General features: G+C 35.9%; 3 protein-coding genes across 14 annotated transcripts in view; 2 read left to right on the top strand and 1 right to left on the bottom strand.

Moving 5' to 3' along the window:
• The window catches only part of LOC121258471 (chaperone protein dnaJ 10-like), a 34,515-nt gene extending 26,500 nt beyond the window's left edge, over nucleotides 1–8,015 (bottom strand). Inside the window, exon 1 of the mRNA XM_041159995.1 lies at nucleotides 7,901–8,015. The gene's annotated coding sequence lies outside the window, so the exon portion shown is untranslated. The remainder of the gene's footprint in view (nucleotides 1–7,900) is intronic.
• On the top strand, nucleotides 7,915–15,504 carry LOC121258470 (transcription factor TFIIIB component B''). 12 transcript variants are annotated; one of them, XM_041159981.1, is made up of 15 exons: nucleotides 7,915–8,058; nucleotides 8,170–8,269; nucleotides 8,349–8,418; nucleotides 8,514–8,597; nucleotides 8,672–8,934; nucleotides 9,008–9,334; nucleotides 9,406–9,475; nucleotides 9,560–9,906; nucleotides 10,008–10,479; nucleotides 10,596–10,696; nucleotides 10,871–10,914; nucleotides 11,691–11,883; nucleotides 14,585–14,729; nucleotides 14,997–15,127; nucleotides 15,352–15,504. In XM_041159981.1, exons 3-15 carry the CDS (start codon nucleotides 8,364–8,366, stop codon nucleotides 15,493–15,495), a joined length of 2,376 nt encoding a protein of 791 aa, XP_041015915.1. In that variant the 5' UTR covers nucleotides 7,915–8,058; nucleotides 8,170–8,269; nucleotides 8,349–8,363; the 3' UTR covers nucleotides 15,496–15,504. The 12 variants fall into 12 exon arrangements, with proteins under 12 accessions (XP_041015915.1, XP_041015921.1, XP_041015918.1 ...); XM_041159987.1 differs by having other exon boundaries at nucleotides 9,412–9,475; XM_041159984.1 differs by having other exon boundaries at nucleotides 8,170–8,249.
• A 2,793-nt stretch (nucleotides 15,505–18,297) lies between these two features.
• On the top strand, nucleotides 18,298–24,965 carry LOC121258297 (phosphatidylinositol/phosphatidylcholine transfer protein SFH8-like). The gene is given in 15 exon segments (XM_041159764.1): nucleotides 18,298–18,787; nucleotides 19,714–20,014; nucleotides 20,784–20,883; nucleotides 20,961–21,227; nucleotides 21,334–21,411; nucleotides 21,535–21,636; nucleotides 21,757–21,806; nucleotides 21,936–22,035; nucleotides 22,179–22,277; nucleotides 22,446–22,559; nucleotides 22,930–23,035; nucleotides 23,038–23,061; nucleotides 23,333–23,736; nucleotides 24,429–24,503; nucleotides 24,613–24,965. Coding segments are annotated over 15 exon segments (1,875 nt in total). The 5' UTR covers nucleotides 18,298–18,753; the 3' UTR covers nucleotides 24,634–24,965.
• The last annotated feature ends 640 nt before the right edge of the window (nucleotides 24,966–25,605 follow it).

A 25,605-nucleotide genomic window follows, 5' to 3' on the forward strand; every position in this document is an offset into this window, starting at 1 on the left:
TGATCCTAAAAAAATTTTTAAAGCAGTTTGACTGGAACCAGGCATTACACTATGCATGAATTGACAGAGTTGGTTGACGGCATAGCTGATATCTGGACAAGAAAGAGTGCAATATTGCAAGGCACTTTCTATTTGTCGATATTCAATGGCATCTGCCAGCAACTCATCCTCATATGTAGAAATTTTGGTCCCATAAATTGTAGGAGAAGCCAGAGGCTGAGCACCTGTCATACGTGTTCGCTCAAGTAAGTCAAAAATATATTTTGATTGTCTGAGATGTAGACTAGTATGATCTCTTGCAGCTTGAACGCCTAACAAATAGGAAACTTGGCCAAGATCTTTAATGTGGAACGAACTACTAAAACCAGAGATAAACTCCTCAATGACATAAGTGCTAGAGCTTGTGACAATGATATCATCCACATAGATTAAGACAAACAATTTGAATTTGTTAGTCTGTAATGTGAAGAGACTGTAATTGACGACCGATTCTTTACAACCAACATCAAGCAAGTGCTGTGATAATCTTCTAAACCAAGCCCTTGGTGCTTGTTTTAGTCCATACAAGGACTTATGTAGTCGGCACACATAGTCTGGTTTAGATTCATCAACATAGCCTCGTGGTTGCTGCATGAAAACTTCCTCATCCAATAAACCTTGCAAAAAAGCGTTAGAAATATCTAATTGTTTAATATCTCAATTAAAAGTCACAACTAATGAAAGAACAATACGAATAGTTGCTGGTTTGATGACTGGCGTGAAAGTTTCATGATAGTCCAAACAATAAGGCTGATCGAAGCCTTTTGCCACCAACTTTGCCTTGAAATGATTAATCTTGCCATCAGGGGTCCACTTTATTTTAAACAACCATTTGTTTCTAACAATAGGATTGTGCGATGGTCTAGGACAAAGAGACCAGGTGCCATTAGCCATCAATGCATCAAATTCCTTACCCATCGCTGCTCTCCAATTTGGATGAGAAACTGCTACACGATAGGCAAAAGGTTCCTACTCATTAAAAATAGTGGACAACATTTTTAAAGGATGGTGTGTAGCTACAACACTTTGTAGTCAGTGATGTTTTAGGCTTGGAATATCATATTTTTTACCGAGTAATCATACTAGAAGGAGGTGCTGGTGCGGAAGGTATTATAGTTTCAGGTTGGTCAGTGTGGTCTATAGGAGGTGGAATCATGTTAGGACTCAAGGCAAGAGGTTGTCTAGCTATAGGAGATGGTAAGGCAGTTGGACAACAAGGCTCTTGAGAGAACTGAATATCTAAGAGGACTCTATGGTTGTAGTTCGATCCACGCAAATTGGTTCAGAAGTGGATTATGTAGACAGAACGTTACACAACAAATTACTTGATGAATTGGATAAGGTGTAGAAATTACCGACTAATGAGTACTACTTGGAGCTTGAGAGAATCGATTGTTATCCCCTGCTGGAAATGTAGTTTCATAAAAAAGAACACGACATGAAATATGAACTCTTTGAGTTTATAAGTCTAGACAATGATATCCTTTTTGGTTATTGGAGTAGCCTAGCCAAGAAAAATACGACGTTTACTTCTATAAACTCATTTACATGGCTAATATGGTTGAAGTAAAGGGGAGAAGCAACCAAAAATTCTTAATTCAGAATAATTTAGAGCTTTGCCAATCAGCACTTCAAAAGAATAATAGTTTTGAAGGACTTTTGTTGGTAGTCTATTGATTAGGTACACTGCCGTTAGGAAAGCGTCCATCCAATAGCATTGTTTAAGATGTGATTGCGCTAATAAAGCTAATCCAAGTTCTTGAATGTGACGATATTTCCGCTCAACGATACCATTTTGCTATGAAGTATGTGGACAAGTTAATCGATAATATATCCCATATTTTGAAAGAAATTCACTGAATTCTTTAAATAAGAATTCACCTCCATTATCAGTTTGGAATTGATTGATAGAGCAAGAAAACAGATTTTCAACATGAGCTTCAAATTTCAGAAAATTAGCAAAGACTTCTGATTTATTATGTAAGAGAGATACAACCATGAAAATCTTGAAAAATAATCTTCAAACAGGACATAATATTAGCAACCACTAACAGAAGCTACAGGTGAAGTCCACACGTCAGAGTGTACTAAAGTCAAATGATTGGTAGACTATCGGGTGGAATCATTAAAGGGCAATTGTTTGCTTTTGCCCAGAGGACAAGCAGAACAAAATGTATATTTATTTGTATATGATGAAAGGGAAATAAAACTTACACGTAAAAGGGACTAAAAAACAGCTTGTGAAGGATGTCCAGGCCGACTATGCCATTGCTCAACAGATGCTTTCTCACCAATAGTTGCTGCAAGACCATGTAACTTGTGAGGACGGCTTGGCGTGCTGGCAATGGGATAAAGACCATTCTCAACTTGCCCGTGGAGTAGTATTTGATCTGTATGATTCACCTTCACATTGAAATTAGAACTAGTTTTGTAACAGTTATTGTCTAAACAAAATTTATTGATAGATAGTAAATTTGTGGAGGCATGCATATAATGCAATATATTGGACAGTTGAAATTAGATTGGCCAATTTGCAAAGAAGTGGATCTAGTATCTTTAATTAACAAACATGTACCATTTCCTACAGTGACAGTCTCTCCTCCATTGAATGGCAGTGGATTAGTGAGATGTTGATCATCGGAGGTAATGTGAGTATTGGCTCCGTTGTTTGCATACCACACTTGGTGTTCAAATTGTGGATTAGATTCAGCTATCATTGCTGCAAGCTGAGTTGGCGGATGACAACCCTGATACGAGAAGTCAAATCTGTGTTAGCAATCTATAGCAGTATGACCTCCTATCCCACATATTTGACACATATTGATTGCCATTGGAGGTCTGAGTTGAAGCTGGTTGAATAGATGAAGAACTAGGGGCAAGACCATCAGTTGGACCACCTGTTTGAGAGGGACCTGATGGTCGAGCAACAGCAGGAACTGAAGGCCTTTTCTTTGGTCCAAATGAAGGCTTCTTGTTAGCAGCAAAGGAAAAAGTGGTATTAAAGACCACTGTGCTACGTTGACTTTCAAAAAGAGCTTCATGACTCAACAGCTCGACATTGAAGACTTCAATGGTAAAGTCTTTGTCTTAGGAAGCAAAATTATAAGATGTAATAAATGGGTTAAAATCCTAGTTTAGACCACCAAGAAGGTAAGATATCAAATCATGATCATTAATAGGCTTCCCAGCGGCAACCAATTGATCAACAATAGATTTGGCTCTCTCCAGATAGGCAGAACAATTACGAGACCCCTGAGTAATGGTCTACAACTGGCGCTTCATGTGAGCAATGCGAGAACAAGATTGACTGAAAAATCTCGTTTAAGAGTAGACCACACTTGTTTGTAAGTGTTTAAACCAAACACAAAAGCCACAAGATTATGACTGATGCAGGACAAGATAATTCCAAGTAGAGCTTGATCTCTCTTATACCAGTCTGTATAAAAAGGATTGGGAGAATTATCATCGTTGAGCCTTTCAGAGACTGGTGTAGATCCTTCCACGAACCCTAAGAGATCATTGCTGTTAAGAAATGGTAGAAACTGAGACTGCCAGCCCAAGTAATTTAGGCCATTAAGCTTAAAAGATGCTGGTGGGGAGGGATGAGAAAGGTTGAGTGGATTGGTGCTATTGGTTGACATGGTGCGGAAGTGTGATCCAGGAAGTGTAGCATGAGCTATTTCCCAACTGATACCAATTAAGATAAAGTAAAAAGAAAAGTTTTGGCCAACGTAACGTGGACTATTGTATTGATCAGAATAAATAGGCATACCTCGTAACAAATGAGAGTAAAACAAGGAGAAAAATAAAGAGCTAAACATGGACAGAGAGCTAATGTATATTTTTCAATACAGATTTATGCAATTGAAACTAACTATGCTGTTGAGTAACCGTAAGAGAGTTTTCAGCTAGTTGTTTAGTGAATTAAGCAGCAAGATATTCTGCTATGGCAACTGAGAAAATCGTGCAACACCCTGAGAGTGTGGAAGGACAGATACACTAACAGATAGTCTTATTGGAAGCTCCAATGAAAAGACAATGTATCAACTATCCACTAGAGAATGTGTACAGAATTTGATTCACACCATATCCAAAATTCTTGTTGAAAACTATATTTAAATTCTCTTATAAATTAAATATTATCATGTATGTTGTGTGAATGATACGTCCTCCTTGTTAATTGATAAGTAGAGGAACTCTTTTACTTTTCTCTCTAGCATGATGACATAAAATTGCTCAAGAACAAATAAGAGAAAATAATTGCAAAAATTGTGGTTTCGAGATTGATATTGACTAAGTAAAGAAAGAAAATTATTCTTATAGAAATTAATCACCTCTTCTGATTCCCATTCATATGGCAAATATTCTGTTAAGTTAGTCCTGTCATAACCGTTCTTTTTTTTTTTCTTAACAAGCCCAAGCCTAAGGCCCAAAGACTAGCCAATTTTAATTTTAGTGTTTTAGCCATTCCTAAACACCTATTTTCCCTTCTTCCCCTTTCGTTCCCCCCATTCTCGTTAAAGCTGATTAAAAATTTAAAAATTCGATTCTAACTTCGACTCCATTCCGACTCTACTCGGAGTTGGAGGGTTTTCCCTGTGAAGTCGGAGTTAGAGATGGAGTTGAACCGACTCCGACTTCACTCTGATCCGACTCTGACTCCGACTCCGACACCAATATTATATATTTTATAAAAATATATGTGTGTGTTTTCTTATATATTAATCATAAATTTTTTTAGAGGTGTAAATTTAAACCCGTAAATTGGTAAACCGGAAAATCGGTCCGGACCGGACCAAACCGGATTGGTTGGTCTTGTTTTGAATCGGTCTGATCCGGAATCGGTTCCTATATTATGAAAACCGTCCGGATTTGGTCTGGTTTTGGTTCCGTAGTTTTCGGGACCGGACTGGTTGGAAAAATATATATATATATATAAATTAATTTTATATATTATACAAAATTTTTTCTAGATATAAGTTTTATATATAATATATAATTATATATTAAATTTTAATATATAATATATATAATTATATATTATATAAGAAATAATTGTATATTATAATTTATAAATTATAACATAAAATATCAATCTTAAATATGAACATTTGTAATTTATTTAATGATATATTATTAATATAATTATATATAAGAGATATATATATTAAATTTTTAATAATATTTTATCATAAAAAAGTAACATTTTATTATATATTTTTTACATTTAAAAAAATCAAAAAATTGGACTGGACTGGAAACCGATAAAACTGGAGGTACTGGTTTAGGAGGGTAATCGGGGCGTAATCGATTTTGAAAAATGCAAAACCAATACATACTGATTCGGTCCTAGATTTTGTCCAAAACTAGACCAGACCGGAATAGTTACACCCCTAAATTTTTTATATAATTACATTTTATATAATTAGTTAAACTCAATATTATACTATCATGAGCTCATTATTATTAAATAATATATTTATACTATAATATATACAGACTAAATTGACTAATAATAATTTAGTATATGTAAATATCATACTATTACAATATTACTATTACTATTACAATAATGATAGTAGTATAATAATTATATTTAAATATTAGTCAATATAGTACAAGTCAATTTAAATAATAACTTTCATTAATTAATACTAACAATTAAATTAAGTGATGAAAAAAATTATAAAAACCATAAATAAAATGATAAATCGATAACATATAATTAAACACTATAAAATGTTAAAAGTGTAATATGAATATATGATAAGTGATAACATATAATTAATAATAATAATTAGTGTATCCAAAAAAATCAACGAAAACGGCGCCGTTTTTGACACCCCACCGCGCGGCCTCAGGCCTCAGCCAGTCCCTCCCTTCCCTCCCTCCCTCCCTCCCTCGTAATTTCCATTTTCTTCGGCTTCAGCCTTCAAAAAACCCTAGCCTCCACTGGACCAGGACCACTCTCGTGTCTCTCTCTCTTTCCCTGCGACAGTCCCCCTCGACTCTCGTCTCTCTCTCGCCGAGTGGGCCCGCGGCCTCACCCTGATCCAGTAACCACCCCCGCAGGCCGTGGTCGATACGGTAAGCGTTTCTTTCTTCTCCCTTCGTCTTCTCTCTCTTTGTGTAAGATGTGAATCTGTGTAATTTTGCGATGATATGTTGTGTAAAATCTGTGTAATTTTGTGATTATATGGTTGTGTAAAATCCGTGTAATGTTGTGATGAAGAGTTTGTGTAAAATCTGTGTAATTTTTTGATGATGAGTTTGTATAGAATATATGTAACTAAAATAGGATGGATGTTGCAGTCTTGCAGTTGATGAGTTTGAGTTAATATTGGGGCTGTTTTTGTTGGGATGTTTTGAAGGAATAAACTGTGATTATACTTGTTTGGATGGATGTTGCAGTTGATGAGTTTGTGTAAAATCTGTGTAACTAAAATAGAATGAGTTTGGGGCTGTTTTTTTGTTGTTGCAAGGAATGATTGGATAAAACTGTGATTATTCTGGGGCTGTTTTAATTTGAGTTAATATTGGGGCTGTTTTTGTTGGGATGTTTTGAATGAATAAACTGCAATTATACTTGTTTTTGGAGCTGTTTTTGTTTGAGTGTTGTGGTTTGGGGCTGCTTATATATTAATATGATGCTAAAGTTGGGACTGTTTTAATGAACACGTGGGCGTTTTATTTTCTTTCTGTAATTGATGGTGTGGTTGGGCAGTTAATTTGTGTACCACAAAGTTGAACATTTTTATAAGTACAAAGTTGAAGTTTTATCACCTTTAGGAATTCAGACTTGACAAAATCACGTCTTTTTGATAAACTAATTTAGTGCATATACGACATAACATGTCATGTTATTACCTGAAAGTCCTGCTGATGTCTGTTTTGTGGTTGACAATCTTGAAAATCATGAAAAGAAAGATTGGATAACTTATATCACATTCCTTGGTTGAATTGAGAGGACCGTCAACAATGCTTGCATTGGATTTTTGGAGTATTTAAGATCATTGAACTGTTAGTGGTTGGAGTTTATTAGTCTCTTTGAACTGTTATATAGTTCTTGGAGTTCGGGAACTCCTAAATTTCATGGTGTTAATGTTATTCTCTTTGAAATTCATGGAGGATAATGGATATTTACTGCATAGCAAAATTCATAGTTAGCTCTGTTGTGATTATCATTTTCTGGTTGGCATAGCTAAGTATTTTCTAACTAAAATCTTTTCATATTATTTTTAAGCACAACTTAGAAGTTGGAATGGCAGTGTGACACTTGGAACATTTAATTTGGTTGGGACTTAGAAAATGTTAGGTTTCTCTTTTTTTTTTTTTTCAAAATTAGAACTTAAAAAAATGTTTGTTGTAATCGTTGTAAGAACATATTATTATGATTGATGTGGATGATGGTGTGGATGATTTTGGATGTGGTTGATGGATGATGGGTGTGGATGTTTATTGTAGACTTGAAGTGATTAGTTGGATGTGGATGATGGATGATGCATTGATGGGAGTGGATGTTTATTGTAGTGATTAGTCATTTTTATTTTTAATTTTTTGAAGCATGTTAGTAACTTAGTGTGTTACTTGTTTTCATTTAGTTTTTTTTTTTGTTATGTGTTTAGTAAAAAGTAAATTATTTACTTTAGATTGTGATTTTTGAAAAAAATTAAATTTGAAAGCTCACACAAAATCTTTTTTAAAAAGTGTGCCAAATATGAAGTTGAAAACAGTAAAAAAATCCCAAATCTAACTCCGCTCCGACAAGTCGGATTTGGAGTCGGAGCGGAGGATGATCATGTCGGAGTCGGAGGTCGGATTCGACCTCCGACAAAGTCGGAATCAAAATCGGAGGATGGCCATACCGACTCCGACTTGGTCAGTGCTCAACCCTAATTCCCAATCAGCCTCTCATCCTTTGCATCTCTCGGCATTCAGCTCAGTGGCTTCACGCCGCCGCATCGCACAGCACCTCTATTTGAAGCGCCACCACAAGCCTTGTCTCACCCCACCGTGACGGTAAGCCTATTTTTCCTCTCTTGGTCTCTAAATCTCTCTCTCTCTCTCTCTCTCTCTCTCTCTCTAGTATATATCTCACTGTTTATTCCCACTCTCTTTGCTCCATGCCAGCCAACGTGACTAGTAGAGGCCGATGCGCCGCACGTACAGTCGCACTTGACTGTTGCTTGGAGCACATCACGCCATTACCGGTGAGAAGTTAGCCTTAGAGGTAAGAATTTATACTAGTCTTTTTGGTATTGGTATATGGTATCTAAACAGCTCCTAAACAAAAATTCTGTTGGTTTTAGTGCAATTATTTGGGAATGGATTTGGACGACCCATTTTGTGATGATATTCTGGAGACAGTTAAAAGTAAACGTAGGTTATTCTGACACACCCCTCTTAGCTTGTTATCTTTAAAACTATTTTCCTCTTTAAGCAGTTTAAAGGTTTGTCAATTTTTTTTTTTCCAGCCAAGGCTGGTGGCAAGTTTCAACCAAAGGCTAAATCCAGTGCAAAAGATGGGACTTCTACATCAGTCCCATCAGCTGCTTCAGGTTCTAACGATGAAAAGTCTGTTAGACTAACCTCCTCAGGCTTAGAGACTAAACAATATGCTCGGTTGTTGCAGAAAATAAATTGACAACTGCGGATGGAATTTCTGCAGCTACCTCAGAGATTGTATGCATTAACCAGAAATCAAAAGACAATGAAAGCTCTTTTTCTGACAACAAAAGCTCTTTTTCTGACAACAAAAGCTTGGAATCAGTCAAGGCCTCATCCCAACCTGTGATGGGAGAGGATATTGGCTCTAAAGATGCTCTGCATCCAGAGGTTGCAACATCTGAGAGCCACATTGGTTGGCATTCCTGCATGGGAATGTTGTCAGCAGAGGTAGATATTTGGATATTCCAAATATATATTTTTTATGTATTTGTTTGCTGATTGGGAACTCCTTTGGCTTTAGATAGACTCCATGGAGTTTGAATTGGAGCCCTTTGGAGGTATTCTTTCTGAGGCTGACACAACAAATGGTAATGATGGTCGGGAAGGTTCCCTTTCTCATTCAAAAATGCCTACTTTTCTTGATTTCAACAATAAGGATTCAGTGGAGCATTTTGGTATTCGGGCTTGTAATTCTGTTGACTCCTCAGCACTTGGGGCATGTGATGCTGCAGAGCCTCAAACTTGTCCTGATGCACATATAAACCGAGATACACTTACTTGTAGGGAAGCTGGTGTTTCTAACAATGGTGTAGATATTCAGATTAATAATGGAATGTCGGAAACAAAGGTGAAGATTTTTAACTTTTAAAGAAGTACTCTGTTTTTTTCTTTTACTAAATCGGATAGATTTGTGATTAGTTTCAGGAAGCTGGGGCCTTTTCTGGCATGGAAGATCTAGATTTTATGTCTCAGGCCAATATTCCATTTGGTATGTTTAGAATCAGCTGCATGCTTTATTTGTTCTTGCTTTATGTTGCATTTATAGTTGTTTATTTTCTCCTTCATATTTTAGGACTGCATTCTGGCAAGTTTCGACCCAAGCCCAAGATGAAAACAAGAAAAGACAAACCTAGTACTGACATCTCTCACCCAGAAGTTGAGTCTGTTATGCATTCACAAGCTCCCGAGTTGGTTCCTTCTGACACTGGATACGCAAATGTGGACTCAGTTCCTGCCTTCCCAGCTGACGATTTACAAGATAACTCCATGAGGTTTGATGATTTTATTACATTGGACACAACCTCTGAAATTTCAATGAACGAAGATTCAATAAATCTTGCCAAAATTTCTTACTCCGATTGCCCTGTTCCGAGGGATATTCTGCATTCAGAGGATGTTCCTGAAATTCTAACGGAACTGGTAATTCAATTATGGCAGTTTGCTATGGTATTGGTGTTTGATAGGTAACCAACTTATTTGCTCAAATATCTTAATACGGTCTTGTCATGTTTCTGCCCTAGGATTCTAACTGTAGAAGAGGAGAAGCTTCTACATCATCGGATCTTCTTCAAAAAGGCAAAAGATCTGCTACAGCTGATGAAGAGAACAATGATGACAAATCGTTGAGAAATCTAAACAATGATGGCAAATCATTGAGAAAGCTAAGGAAAAAAGTATCTTTTCAACTTATCGATGAGCCAGATGGTGAGGCTAATGAAAATGGGAGCTTCTCTAGTGAACCTCCCACTGATTCTAATATAGGTGAAGTTGAGGACGGTGATGATGACGATGAATATAGAGTGGAAAGTGATGATGAATTTAGAGTGGAAAGTATGTCCCAGAAGAAAAGGGCTCCAAGAAAGTCAAAGAAATCTGGGGTTGAAAATGGTAAACCTGTACAAAAGCGCAAAAGGGCCAATGAAGCTGCCGACCAGTTGAGCAAAGAACCTCCCAAAAAATTTTCTCATTCAACTCGTCGAAACAGGAGATGTGGTAAATCAAATTCCCAGATCTCTAAGATTGCAAGATAAAACACTTTCAGATATACATATTTGCATAGTAAAGTAGGCTGTATTAACAGAATTGTTGGATTACTTTCTCTTTTGTAGTGGATAAGGTTTTACTTGAAACACCAGAGGATGAAATTGACCCTCAAAGGTTGCCTATCAAGGATCTCATTTTGCTTGCTGAGTACAAGGAGCGACTAGCGGTACATATTCTGCACTCTAATTCTTGTTCTTGTTCTTGTGATGATGTTATTTTAGTAGAAATACTAGTCTCTTGTTTTTTAGTTGTAGCACTACCTTGCTATAATTACTGTGTCTTTGCTAAATTCAATTTTGCTAATTTGCTTTGGTCATCTACAACTTGTCCACTCATGCAGAGCAAAGAAGCAGAAACGTCAAAAACACCCTTGACCAATTTAAGGTACTCTTTTAAACATGACCTATATGTGGCTAGACCTGTAGAATTGCTATTTGTTTTCTGTATCAAGTGACATAATGTCTGCATTCATAGGCAACTCAAGAAAATTTGAGTTATTTCTTTCTTTTTTTCTATGTAGTCTTTGCATGTCTGTGGGATTTTGTTGTTCCTCTAAATAAGGGTTTATCTTATGTATTCTTTTTCTTTTTAGTTTAGGTTCTTACAAGACTGCAATTATCAGATAATGTTTCTTGATTTTATGTAAATTTGCATTTTAGGAGTGTTAGGGCGGGCCCCTTGGGGCTAGGCCAGTTTCTAATGTTGCCATGTGACTTTATGGAACATGTTGTTTGGCCTGAAAATTTTTGTATTATTTGATGAAATGCGGAATTTCGAATAGCCCGTAATCTAAGCAAATGTTGTTGGTTGTTGGTTAGTAATTTGGTTTTATTATACCTGGAGTCATATGTAATCCAATGATTAGGCCCCTAGTGGTTGGCTCAAGTGGTAAGAGCCTTGGTCTTGGCGGTTTGCTCCCTCTAGGTCCAAGGTTTGAAACCTTGGGTGCAAACAATTTCTAGGGGCTACGTCCCATCGGTTAAAAAGTCGATGATTTACCTGATCTGTGTGATGGGGGGGACACATTACACAGGTCTGGTGTTTAACCGGGTAAAGGACATGTTGCGTTTGCATGCTCTCCAGGATTCTTTTTCATAAAAAATGTGATCCAATGATTTTTATTTTTTTATTTTTTTGTGTTGCAATTATTTTCTGTGCAGGTCTTACAATTCCTTTCCCGAGGAATCATCTTACAATGGAGAGGCTGCTTTTGTTTCAGAACAAGGCAGAGGTTCTGATGATGATCAACCAAGTTATGAGGTTCCAACTAACCCTTTCATTAATTACCAGTCTTTCATGGACAAAACTCCCAGTACAAGATGGTCAAAACAAGACACAGAACTGTTCTATGAGGTACAGCTGTAACATCTTATTCATTTCTTGTTTTCACTTGCCAGAAAAAAAAGGTCTCGTTTATTTCTTCTTTCCATTAGTAAACCATCTAAAGTATATGATCAGAAAGATGACCAAGTTTTAGTCTTGCAATCACTTTGAAAGCAAATAAATAGTCTGTTTCAGCTTATGAAACTGCCAAAACTGAAGTTTGTTTGATTCAAGGAAATCACAGAGACTTGTCCATTGAAATTTATGGATATCGTCCGAGGAATAAGGCCCGGTTTGGATACACAAAACTATCTCATCTCATCATTACAACTTTCCCAAACTCCCACACAAAATATAATAAACAATTAAACTTTTTCAAATCTCAAAATAAAAAATAATATTAAAAAATTATATTCTAACAATATTTTATTCAAATTTCAACAAAACATCTCATCTCATCTCATATGAACTGTGAAACCAAACGAGGCCTAAGTTTTGTGTAAGAAAGTTTTAAGTTCATCCAGTGCCGCTCGTGATCTTTGAAGTTTTTATCATTCCTCTCTTTCCAGATACACCATGGTAGACAAATGGGGATCAGCTTGCACACAGCTGCACTTGGGTGTTGCCCCTTAATCCACTCTAGGTAGCAAGGAGATCTTCTACCCGTCTAGGCGTAACCGATGCTAAATTGACTCTGTCAAAGAATCGTACCACATGGTACTAGCAACCTCACAATGAAGTAGTAGGAGGTCCCCCCACCCCCCCGCCCCCCAAAAAAAAAAATTGGCCAAATTGTTATCTTTTTAGTGAAATTTTGGAACATATTTGGTGTGCGATTATAATCCAAAGAGAGGAAGATGAAGGTATATTGGACATGATGGATGGCAAATGTTATAGGATTAGTAGGGTTGGAGATCTGCTCAGTGGTTATCTTTAATTTACAGTGAATTTTGTGGGTCTGTTGGGAGAGAACAGTTTTGGTAATTAACGAACACCATGCAGGATTTTCGTTTATGCCTCTATGGTACTGGTAGTCTAAGGTTTCAGAGGACTTCATAATTTTATTTTATTTTCCTGTATATTTGTCATAATCTGTATTCTGGGCAGGAGGAGGGAGATCACCCCATTAGTGTGCTAATGCCCGTTGGTGTTCACTGAACTGTTACCACTACCTTGAACAATTATTGTTTAGTCATATATTAAGGGGTCGTTTGGATTGAGAGAGCATGTCAACTTATATCATCTAAATCTTATCTAATCATTACAATTTTCTTAAACTCCCAACTTCGAATAAAATATAATAAAAAATTCAAAATGTTCAAATCTTAAAACAAAAATAATATTAAAAAATAATATTCTAATAATATTTTATTTAACTTTCATCTCATCTCATCTCAACTCACTATCCAAATCTCCCCTAAATCTTTTCTACCTTTTTTTTTTTTTTTTTTTTAATGTCGTGGAATCTCTCCAAGGCAGAGCCATTCGGATCCACTCCTGCACAGTAAACCCCTGTCCTGTGGGTCGCACCCTCGGAAGTTTCCCTACATGGAACTAGTCAAATTGCTGGCTTTTCACCCCTAAGGATTATTTGTGCACCCATGAGATGTTGAACCTTGGATTTTGAAGGGAGTGATACCCCAAGACCAAGACCTTCACCACTTGGGCCAACCTCTTGGGGTTTTCTAGCTCCTAACTTGTATTATGTGTTCTCTGATGTATACTTCGTATTTACTTGGGCAATGTCTATTTACTTGTTTCAATACAGTTTTATATTACTTATAAAAAAAAGTAAATGGGTGAAGCTCAAGTACGTAGAAAGTATACAAAGGATAGCACCTAATTACAAGTTAGGAGCTAGAAATAGAAACAATAAAATCATGAAAACTAACTCCACATTAAATCTCGAGGAGCATGCTGCATCCCAACCTAGAGTTGATTAGGCCTCGTTTGTTTACACATATGAGATGAGTTGAGATAAATGTTGAAAGTTGAATAAAATATTGTTAGAATATAATTTTATTTTTTTTGTTTTAGGATTTGAAAATTTTGATTTTTTTATTATATTTTGTGTGGGAGTTTGAGAAAGTTGTAATGATTATATAAGATATCTACCAAACCAGGCCTAAATCTATAGTTGAGTTTACCATTAGTTGAACTTTAAAACCAGCCCTAAAGTTGCAGTACTCTGGAAGGGTTTTGCAGTGTGTCAAGTGATTTCCATGAAACCATATAAAGCATTTCGTGATGTTGTGATTTAAGTGCATCTTCTTTTCTTTTATTCCTTTTTTGAAGTGGGTCTTACCAAATAAGATGGTTTTTGGTTCCCTTGATCTGTCTTTATGAACCTTTCATGTGGCAATTTTCAATCATTTCATGCTAATTACATGCACTAAGAATTGGGGTTTTCTGCATGTACTGCAATGTAAACACCTTCCTGGCAAGATTCATGTTGATAATGAAGCATTTGTTACCAAAAAAAAAAAGTGTAGGTTGAAAAGCTTAAAATTTGAGATAGTGCAAGAGAGGGAAAGGGATGAGACAGCATTAACTCCCTAGAGTTGGTTACTGATTTGTCCTTTATCATCCACTGTCATTTTTTAAATTGGAATAAAGAATTTAATTGCTCTATTTTTTGTTCTTTTTCTCCAGACAAAAGTGGCAAGTTCCAGTCCATTGGTTGCTGTTTACATAAAAACTCAACTAATCTCTGTTTTAATATGTGATATAGGCTGTTCGGCAGTTCGGGACAGATTTTGCTATGATACAACAACTTTTTCCTGGTCGAACTCGTCATCAAGTCAAGTTGAAATTTAAGAAGGAAGAGCGTCAATATCCATTACGGCTTTCTGAAGCCCTAACCAGTCGTGCTAAAGGTGAAGTCCTTTATCTTTCTTTTTAATCTCTCTTCTTTTTCTTTATCTCTCAATTGTACCATGAAAATTTTAATTTTAGTAGTCTCAGCATGATTTAGATTGTATTAATTCATGTAGTCTCATATATAAGCATTGGGAAACTAAGTTTAACCATTTTGGTACCAAACTCAACAAGATATATTTTATGGTTTCTATTGGAGTCTTTATCAAGGTAATCTTCATGAGTAGGAATGCCAAAAACTTGCCTCATATATACTTCTGTTTTAGATCATTCCCATTTCCAGTTGGTGATCGAGCGGTTGCAACAAGCTTCTCAGGCAGAAGATGCTTATGTAGATGACGTGGTTGGAAGGACAGGCAAGGAGGAGGAGATAGTGGAATTGACTACTCAAGCGAAGGTAAGCTTTTTGGTGTTTTTTTTCTCTCTTCTGCTAAAAGATAATATGGAACCTGGTCTCAAGCCCCACAAAGCATGAAATGACCATGTTTATGAGGCATCTTATAGTTTTTGACTGAGCTAGTTAGGATTATGGTTTAAGGTTTTTTTGGTAAAATGAAGTTTTTTTTTTCTTGTCTATTTCATGCAGTCTTGATGCCTCTTTCTAACCTGATATGTGCACAGGAGGAAGTGGCAAAACCTGAGCAGGATGGAGAAGTAGTTGTTGAAGATCAGGAAGCAGATTTGGGTGAAGTTCATAGTCCTGCGAAATCTGATGCAGGCGATGATAACCTCTATGACTGGAGTCAATATAAAAGTGATTATTAACAATAAAAATACACAATCTATTGGTTTTTTCTTTTCTTTTTTTTAATTTTTTTATTAAAATTTTTATTCTAATTAAAGTACAGCAGCACTCTGACACATGAAAACGCCCATTGCTTCTTGTAAGAGTGATCAATTCTTGTCTGAAAATGCAAACATTTTCCTTATATTTTCCATCTTTTTGACGATTTTAGATCATCACCTTCAGAAAAAGAAATATAGCATTTGGAAATAAATGCATTTCTATTTCCAATTAGAAAGAAAAAAAGGAGTATGTCAATGAAGGAACCTCCCCCCTCACCCACCCCCCACTTGTTAGGATTTCAACATCTAATTGCAATTTACAGGTTAGGTTGTTAGTTTATGCGTTTCATAATTAGGAAGAAGTCTTAATCGAAAGGACCTCATTGCTTTTGGTAAGTGCTACAAGCAACTCATGATTGGATTGATTAAATCTGTCGGTGTTGAGGATATAAATATATATATATTTTAGTTGACCTTGTAGCACTTTGTTTTTAAGCACAAATTTTCTGACAACAATTTAGATAAGGTGGAAGAATGTTTTATTATTGAAAAATGTTACATATGGTCATGCTTTATGTAAATATTGTGCATTCCTTTTAAAAAGTAGTAAGGTCTATTATTAAAAAAATTAATTCTTTTATATAGATTTCAATTTTTTATATTTACTTAATTTTTTTTTTTAAAAGTGCATGGCACTTGTACATTATGTAATTGTAAATATCATTTTTCTTTATTATTATGTCCTCCCACTCTTATTCCCGCAAGTTTAGTTAGTATTTAAATATAATTTTTCATTTCTTTTAGTTTAATGATATATTTATAAGGTGTGCAAGTTATTCGTTCCTTTTAAAAAGTATACAAGGTCTATTATTAAAAAATTTATTTTTTCATGTGTTTCAAATTTACTTGCTTTTTTTTAAAAAAAGATAATGTGCGAGACTTGATAGTAAATATTATTTCTCATTTTATAATATTTATTATTATCGATATAAGTGTTTTATGCAATATTAATGTTTATAAATTTTAGTTTCAATAATATGAAAAAACCAAAAAATTAAGAGAATGTTTTAAAATAAACCAAAATAAATGTTTTGATGTGTTTGTGTTGAATACGTTAATAAACAAAATTGTGAACAGATTGATTTCGAACTTTAATCAATGAGAACGTGTAGGGTCAAAACCGGGGCAAAAATTAAAACTCCTTGCACCCCTTTTGGGTTACAAAGGTATGATATTTGTACAGCATTTGGCATGTTTCATGCTGCAAGCTGGTGCTTGATTGCCTCAGTAGCACGTTAGCGGTTAGACCATCATTTTTATTAAATTTAGAGTCAAACATTAACAAAATGATAAATTAAAGCAGGTTGGTAAGAAAATTAAAAAAATGAGACAAGATAACTATTATACTTTGACAATTAATAAAATACAAAAAAGATAGGTCAACTATGGAAATTGAATAGGAAAAAAAAAAACGACCCTACCTACGTGGCTCACCAAGAAAGCTCCATGTGGCTGCTTTTTGCCCTTATTTCCGCCAATAATCTAGGCTATCTAGCTTGCATTTGAAGAAAATTTATTTCCATAAAAAAGATGAGCAGCGTTTGTAGGTGTTAGGTATTGATCAATTAACAATATTCTGAATTTTGTCAAAATATGTAGTCTGATTGATATAAATTCACAGTTTTTAAAATGAAGGTATTGGGTTTAAAATCCCCCTCCTCAAATGTATAGAAAAAAAAAAATTTTAAATTTCGGTTGAAATAATTAAAAGTAACATTAATATAATTTTAAGTTGGATAATGTTTAGAGAAAATTCAGATGAGATGAGATATTTTAAATAATAATGAGATTTTTTGAGTTAAAATAAGATGATATAGTCTGTAAAAAATTGTATGTTTGGATAGTGAGATGAAATGATATAGTTTTCACTTTTTGAGATTTGGAAAAGGTGTGGGTCCCACGATATTTATAAAGCACCTTAATTGTGTACTGTTTATGTACTGTTCACGTCAGTTTTTACTATTTATGTATTGTTTATCTCAATTTTGTACAGTTTACACACTATTCATGTCAGCTTTAACTGTTTTATATTGTTCATTTAAGTGAACGTTTTCAAAACTTAATATATAAATATTGTGTTTGGATAGCCAAAACTATTGTACAGTACAACTCTAGATGAAAACATTTCATCTATGATTCTATATTGGCTAACCAAACAGGATCTTGTGTATTTTTTTTTAAAAAAAAATGAGGTATATTGTTAAAAAATAATTTTTTTAATATGAATCTTACATTTTTTAAATAAATAAGTGTGCAGGATTGCATAAATTATTTTTTAATAAAATTAAATAATTAATGTTGAAGTTCATTGAATGAATTTAAATTTTATCATTTGAAAATTTAGAAAATAAATTATTGAAAATATATAATCTCAACAAATATATAAAAAAAAAAATGCTACTCATTGGAACTTTGTTCAATCAACCACGTGCGTAATAATAACAAGCATGGCTCCTTTAATGCTACCCCATTAAAAAAGGGAAAAATCCTTTGTAAATAGTAACAGTGGGATTGGAGTAGCTCACAGCCAGGGACCAAATCATTGCTCAATCACAGCGACAAATAGTCGTAGGAGTAGCCGAGTCGGTTGCACATAGCTCCGGCTACCGCCGGCGGATCACTTATTCAACGCATCTGCACTCTCCACGTGTCCATCCTAACCACGCCCCCCCCCCCCCCCCCGGGCGTGGGTATTTTTGTTGTACTTAACCCCCAAATTTCAAGGTTCCTCTCCCTCTCCGGCTCTTTTTCTCTTTATCTGCGCCGTGGTTTCTCGGCGATTATTTATTTAAATTTGATTAATTTATTTATCAATTTCTCCAGCAAATTCGTTCTGATTCCTCTCGAACTTAGCAATCCGTTACAGCACCCAGTTCGGTAAGGAAGGAATTACTGCGACGCATTTATGACCGTGGGATCTTCCTCGTGATTCGTGACGAGAGCTCTCTCATTTCCTTTCTTTCCCCTCTCACTGTCCAAACGGTACTGCTGCTGTTGCTGCTACTCGAGGGTATTACTACATTCTCCTTCCTAGGCACCGGATTGTGCCGGAATTTGGTGCTCTCCTTCTGGGGGTTTCTGAGCTGAATGCGGGTTTTCTTGATAAATCCATCATCCTCTCAGCTTGTTACGTGACTTACTGATCGGTTCCGGGCTGAAGAGCTTTGTTTTTGCGAGATGTCGGGCCCTCTGGACCGGTTCGCCAGGCCTTGTGAGTGCCTTCCAATTTTCTTATTTTTTCGTCCTTTTTTTTTTGGAAATGGAGTTCTGAATGGTTGTCGATCCAGTGAAATAGTGTTCAGTTTGGTGGGATTCTAGGGTTTCACTTTGGCCTCTTTGTTTGGTTGGAGAGTTGTTGAATCTGGTTGTTTGTAACGAATGACTGGGCTGATGTAGTTGGGAATAAGAAACAATAATATTTTTCCCCCGAGCTCAAGGAAAAAGAATTATCGTGGTTAGGCTAAGGTGAATGAACTATTTTCTTTTATTGGGTTCCTTAATAATGAAATGCGGGTAAATGTAGAAAATTTTACGAATGTTTTATTTTTATCCTTCTGCAAATATTCTCAAGAACCAAACGCAATTGTTTCAAAGAGATTTTTTTTTTTTTTTTTTTATCAGTAATAAGACATTTTATTAATGCAAGTAAATAGGTATAGCCCAAGTACACAGGAAGTACAAACGGAAACACCTACATACAAGCTAGGGACTAGAAACTAGGAAAGGCTGAAAGAAAATCATTTAAATTATCCCCATTCAATACTCTCAAAATTCTCCCAACCAGCGTTCTCTATCATCGAAACAGCGCCCATTCTTTTCTTGAGAGTGGCTGCGAGTACACTAATTGTTCAGTTTCACTCTTGCCCCTTGGGTTTGAGGCGGCTGTGTAATGTTTATCCAGATAAGAAGTTGATTCCTTGAATTTTGAAAGTTTTGAAAAAGATGTGGAGGCCCATATTGCTTATAATTGTTTTGGGTAAGATAATATATAGCTCTAAACAACAAGGCTCTGCAAATTCAGCAATACTAGCAAATTTTGCTGAAAGCAAATATAGTTTCTTTGGATACACTTCAATCTTTCTTATTTTTGCATTGGTTATTTGCATTATATCGTTTCATGATGTTCCTTTGTGGCAGGCTTTGAAGGTTTCTCTGGTAGTGATGAGAGAAAAGAAAGAAAATCTGATTTTGAGAACTCTGAGGACGAAAGGAGGACTAGAATTGGGTCTCTTAAAAAAAAAGCGATCAATGCATCTACCAAATTTAAACACTCTCTCAAGAAAAAGGGTAGAAGAAAAAGTGATGGTCGAGTCAGCTCTGTTTCAATTGAGGATGTTAGGGATGTTGAGGAGCTAAGGGCTGTTGATGCATTTCGACAAACACTACTCTTGGATGAACTGCTGCCAGATAAACATGATGATTACCATATGATGCTGAGGTGCTCTCTCTCATCTTTTTACAATCTGTCTATCAAATCCATACAAATTATTCTTCCATATTGAGGCGCTCTCTCTCATCTTCTGTTATTTTTACAATTTATGAGTACAAATAAGTTTAACAATAAGTCTGTACATGCTTCTATCATTTAGCCAGTTTCTGTACAGGCAACAGGGTAAAGAGAGATTTAGTGCCTTTTTAAAATGATTCTCTTTTCAACTTATATTTTTACTTGCCTCCTGAATATGCCTCCTTGTCTTCAATTTTCAGCTTGTAAAAATTTGTAGATGTTTCCATTAGCTGTCCTGAAATCTGTCCTTTCTATGTAAGAATTTCGGTTTACATTCTAGCACGTGTCTCCTTGCATTCCCCCATGCTTTTCTTTTGGTATCAGATGTGGTCGTGTTCACTGTTTTTTCTTCTCCTTGTTTTAAATAGGATTAAATACACTTTTCACTCCTAAATTATAAGGTTTTGTACACCTTGCACCCTCCAAAACTGACACATTGTACCCTCAAAACTACTATGAATTGGAAAATAGCACGCTCCCATTAAGACAGAAAAATAGACGATGCAGCACATTCTTGACTGTTGAATCTTAATAAAGGGTATTACTTGACAGTCAACTTAATTGGAGGGTGCAATGAGCTGATTTTGAAAGTTTGGGTGAAAAGTGTGAAACACCTGATAGTTATGTTCTTATCATGTATTTTTACCCTTTAAAGTATATTAAGTACTAACACTCTCAAGGATTATTACATTAATTTCAGGTTTTTGAAAGCAAGGAAGTTTGATATTGAGAAAACAAAGCATATGTGGGCTGATATGCTTCAGTGGAGGAAGGACTTCGGTACCAACACTATTATGGAGGTAACAATGTTTGCCTGGATTTAGAGTGCATGGTAGCTATATTTTCACGTTATTTACCATATTGATGTTTGCACCAGGATTTCGAGTTCAAAGAGTTAAATGAAGTCTTAAAGTATTATCCTCATGGTCATCATGGTGTGGACAAGGAGGGAAGACCTGTTTACATTGAAAGACTGGGAAAAGTTGATCCTAACAAACTTATGCAAGTTACCACTATGGATAGGTATGTTAAATACCATGTGCAGGAGTTTGAGAAAAGCTTTGCCATAAAGTTTCCAGCTTGCACCATTGCGGCAAAGAGGCACATAGATTCGAGCACTACAATCTTAGATGTACAAGGCGTGGTATGTGGCCTGTACATAATCATTGCTGATTGCAGAGTTCATATTTTCGTTTTAAAAAGAAACTCATTATTCTTTATTTGTTCATCCTAATATTTTAATCATTCAGGGCTTTAAGAACTTCACAAAGTCTGCACGGGAACTCATCACGCGGCTGCAAAAAATTGATTGTGACAATTATCCAGAGGTACTAAGTCTGCTTTCTTCCAATGTTAGATTATTATATATATGCACATTCATCATTAAGCATGTGATAAATGAATTAAAGTCTAATGTCGGTTTTGGAACTTACTATGATCTAATTATGCAGACTCTTTGCCAAATGTTTATCATCAATGCTGGCCCTGGATTTAGGTTGTTATGGAATACTGTAAAGACTTTTCTAGATCCCAAGACAACTTCCAAGATTCATGTATGCATCGTTCCCCCTCCTCATATGTTTTATGCATTATGTTACAAACTTTTAGGGCCCTTGACTTATTATGTTGTATGTTCACCAACAAAAACTTGCTTTTGTTTGGAATCATTTTAGGTTCTTGGAAACAAATTCCAGGGCAAATTGCTTGAGATAATCGATGCCAGGTATTTTGGGTTTGATATTTTTATAGTATGTGAATATTTTCTGGTGGCCATAATTTCATGATTTTTACTCGTCTTCGTTTCACAAGTGCACTAGTTGTTAACTTATGCAAATCTTTGGCATTTGTACAGTGAGTTGCCAGAATTTCTCGGTGGTAGCTGTACCTGTGCAGATCAGGGAGGTTGCCTCAGGTCTGACAAGGGGCCATGGAAAAACCCTGAAATATTAAAGGTTATGTTGGAGCCTCAGGATTTCTATTAAGATTTAATGCATCAGATGTGCTTTTACGTTCACTTTTTTATATTTATAAATATGCTTTTTTGTGCACCATTTCTACATCAGGTTGTAAATGGTTGTTTGACACTTTCTTGCAGATGGTGCTTAATGGTGAAGCAAGGCGCGCCAGGTCGGTTGTGAAAGTTTTGAACAGTGAGGGGAAGGTTATTGCTATTGCTAAGCCACAGTACCCTATGGTTAGACTCTTTTGATTCACCCATTTTTATGGATGGAGTCACCTGTCAAGCATTTCTTATCCTACTATGATTTTCCCTTTTTTTATTGATTGAGCCATAATTTCAAGTGTTTTTTTATCAGACAAAGAATTGCCACATTTTTTTGTCTTTTGTACTATCTCCAAGCAGGTAAGAGGGAGTGATACATCCACTGCTGAATCAGGATCTGAAGCTGAAGACATCACTTCCCCAAAAGCAATTAAGAGTTATTCACACCTTAGATTGACTCCTGTTCGCGAAGAGGTTGGTTTCTCACCTTTGTAATCTATGCGTATGATAATAGAGTCGAAGTTTTTCATCAATGATTTCTCCAAATGATTTTGGGTGCCTTGATGATATTTATTTTGCTTGTGGTAAAATGACAACTAGAGTTTAATATTAAATTTTGGATTTAAATTCAAATATTGGTCAGTTTGGAAATGGCTGTGGCATATTGCTCTATTTCTTTTGAACCTTTCCTCTTTAACTTAGAGAGGTGCTGATTGATAATGTATGTCTGTAATGTAATAGGCAGTTTTATCAAGGAATTTATATAATGCTATCTTAAATGTTAAATATGCTCATATTTTTAAGAAACTGGTTACTTTTTTGATGTACTTTCATGGATATGCAGGCTAAGGTCATTGGAAAGGCAAACTATGCTGGTAGCTTCTCAGGGTATGATGAATATGTTCCAATGGTTGACAAGCCTGTTGATAATGTTTGGAAGAAGCAAGTTCCCCCGAGAGGCCTAATGCTCTCAAAGGTTAGAAACTGTACCCTAGATCTACTGGCATCTATCATGTTTGTATCTTCCTGCAGTATCGCTATGACTGTGAAGCTAGAGCCTTGTAATAAAACAATTTCAGAAACTTCCTTGACTTTCCATACTTGTCATGTTACTCCGGCATTGTTGTTGTCTTCCTAGAAGAATAGCACCCTTTATATCCAATTCAATGGTAAAACCACCTCGGTATTATGGTCTAAATTCATTGGAGCACCTGGTATACATTCATAAGTTCAACTTTCCTATGCAGGGTCACTTCCCCTGCCTGAGCCTCCAAAGACACCTGAAGGGATTCGTGCTCGGATTTTGGTGGTGATTATGACCCTCTTCATGTCTCTTTTCACTCTCTTCCGTTCAGTGGCTGATCGTGTGACAAAGAAGCTTCCTGAAACACCATCTAATAATGAGCAAAATATTCCTGCACTCACTCTTGATGCAACAGACAAAGAGGAGTTTCAGCCCCCTTCACCAACTCCAGCTTACAAAGAGGCAGATCTCCTGTCTTCTGCACTGAAGAGGCTGAGTGTGCTTGAAGAGAAGGTCGATACACTCCAATCAAAGCCATCCGAGATGCCGTATGAGAAAGTGGAATTGCTTAATGCTGCTGTTTGTCGTGTGGATGCCCTCGAGGCAGAGCTGATTGCAACTAAAAAGGTACAACAGCTTAAGTCCTAAAGTATGTTGTTTTCCTGCAGGAGCATTAAGAGTATTGTTGTGGAGTCCTTTCTCCAGTCAATGATTAGAATGTGTGGTGGGGGGTTCAGACATTGTCCAGTTGCTGGATTGTCCAGTGCACATTGAAGAGGCATTGTTGGTCATATCTCAAAGGTGGGCGCAACATGTAAGAGATGGGTGCTATGTGCATTGGAAGCATCCAGCAATTGGATGGTATTCAGCCTGATGCATACCTTCGTTACTTTTACATTTTGAGAAGCTTGGTGGACACACTGCATGGCTTTTTCATGTCTCTTTATACCATTTGCCACATAACTGGATTTATCATCACTTTGGCCTGTGTTCAAAGGGCCTGAAAATGATGGGACACTAAAAGTCTAAAGTAAAACACAGAGTTTGGCTGCAAGTACATTTTTTATTGGCGTAAAAAAAGACAATAAGATGTTGTAGAATTATCCTTTTGTGATGTATGCGCACAATATCTTGACTCTCGACTTGCAATTGTGATGCATGCCTTACACCCTTCCCCTTTTTCTCTCTTTGTAAATTCCTGTGTTGTGATGCATTTGGAATTTGATTTGAAGAAAGCAGCATATTCATACTTCACGTGTTTTTTATTTAGTGCAATTTCAAAAGATGGATGTATTGATTGTGAGGTTTCTTTCGAGCAGGCCCTGCATGAAGCTTTAATGAGGCAAGAGGAATTGCTTGCTTACATTGACAGTCAAGAGGAAGCCAATTTGCGGGTAATGGGATTTGTGTCTACAAACTGAAACATATACTTGGAACTATTATTTCGTTAATGGGATTTGGGGATTGGTGACTGACATTTTCTTCTTTTTGCTTTTTAATCAGAAAAAGAAGTTTTGCTGGTAAGATGTTTGGCCAATGACAATACTGCAGGAGAATACTTGTTTGATCCTGCTATGGAAACGCAATCTTAAACAGTGTATCTATCGGGAAATAGACTTTGCTGTAAGATGTAAAAGCATTGGATGTTCCTAAAAGTCTTCAGTTCGTTTTTGTTTTTGTTTTGTTTTATGACTTTGTGCCTCCCAATATGATGTTTGGAAAGAGTGGAGTTCTTAACCAGAGTGAGTTTGTTTTGTTGGATCCTTGAGACTACTACCAGTTTGGAACATTTGACGGGAGACTTATCCAACTATGAATGAAGCACTTTGTCTCAGTTCCCATTATAATAGCTTTTATACATTTCTTGCATTTTTGCTTTTAGTAACTCTCTTCTAACCGATCTTTTACTTGTACATATAAATTAATATTCGCTTATAAAAATAAAATTAATATTTTTTTTCCATTTGCTTTATTTAATTTAAGTCGATATTAATTTAAGAGATTAATAGTTTCTTTCTTTCTTTCTTTCAAGACAATGCATAGATGTTCTTGTAATATTTAGAAGTTGGACAAGTGACACAGAGCCTTCAGATATTGATCTGTCATATCTTTCAGGCCCAAGAAGCCTCAAAAATTAATAGCTCAGTAATATTAATGGAAATATTATAAACTGTGATATTTTTATCATCAATAAATTTATTATTTTTTAAAAGTTGATAGACAATAGCACTTATCACGGTAAGGTAAAAATGGGACATTGCTCTTTCTTTTTGAAATAATATTGGGAGCAGCCACTATTTCGGATCATTTAGAACATACTCTACGTGTCTTCAAGTAAAATGACAAAAAATGCTCCACAACAAAATCTACTTCCTTTTCATTTTACACATTTCATCTTTCTTCCTCTCTCTACCCAGTGTCGCTTGAGTCCCCCCGTTCCTGCTCCTCGCCCATTCTTTCCCCCCACCCTCACCGCCCGCTGCGTTGGCATCCTCT

This window comes from Juglans microcarpa x Juglans regia, chromosome 3S (assembly GCF_004785595.1).
Source record: "Juglans microcarpa x Juglans regia isolate MS1-56 chromosome 3S, Jm3101_v1.0, whole genome shotgun sequence".
Classification (NCBI taxonomy): domain Eukaryota; kingdom Viridiplantae; phylum Streptophyta; class Magnoliopsida; order Fagales; family Juglandaceae; genus Juglans; species Juglans microcarpa x Juglans regia.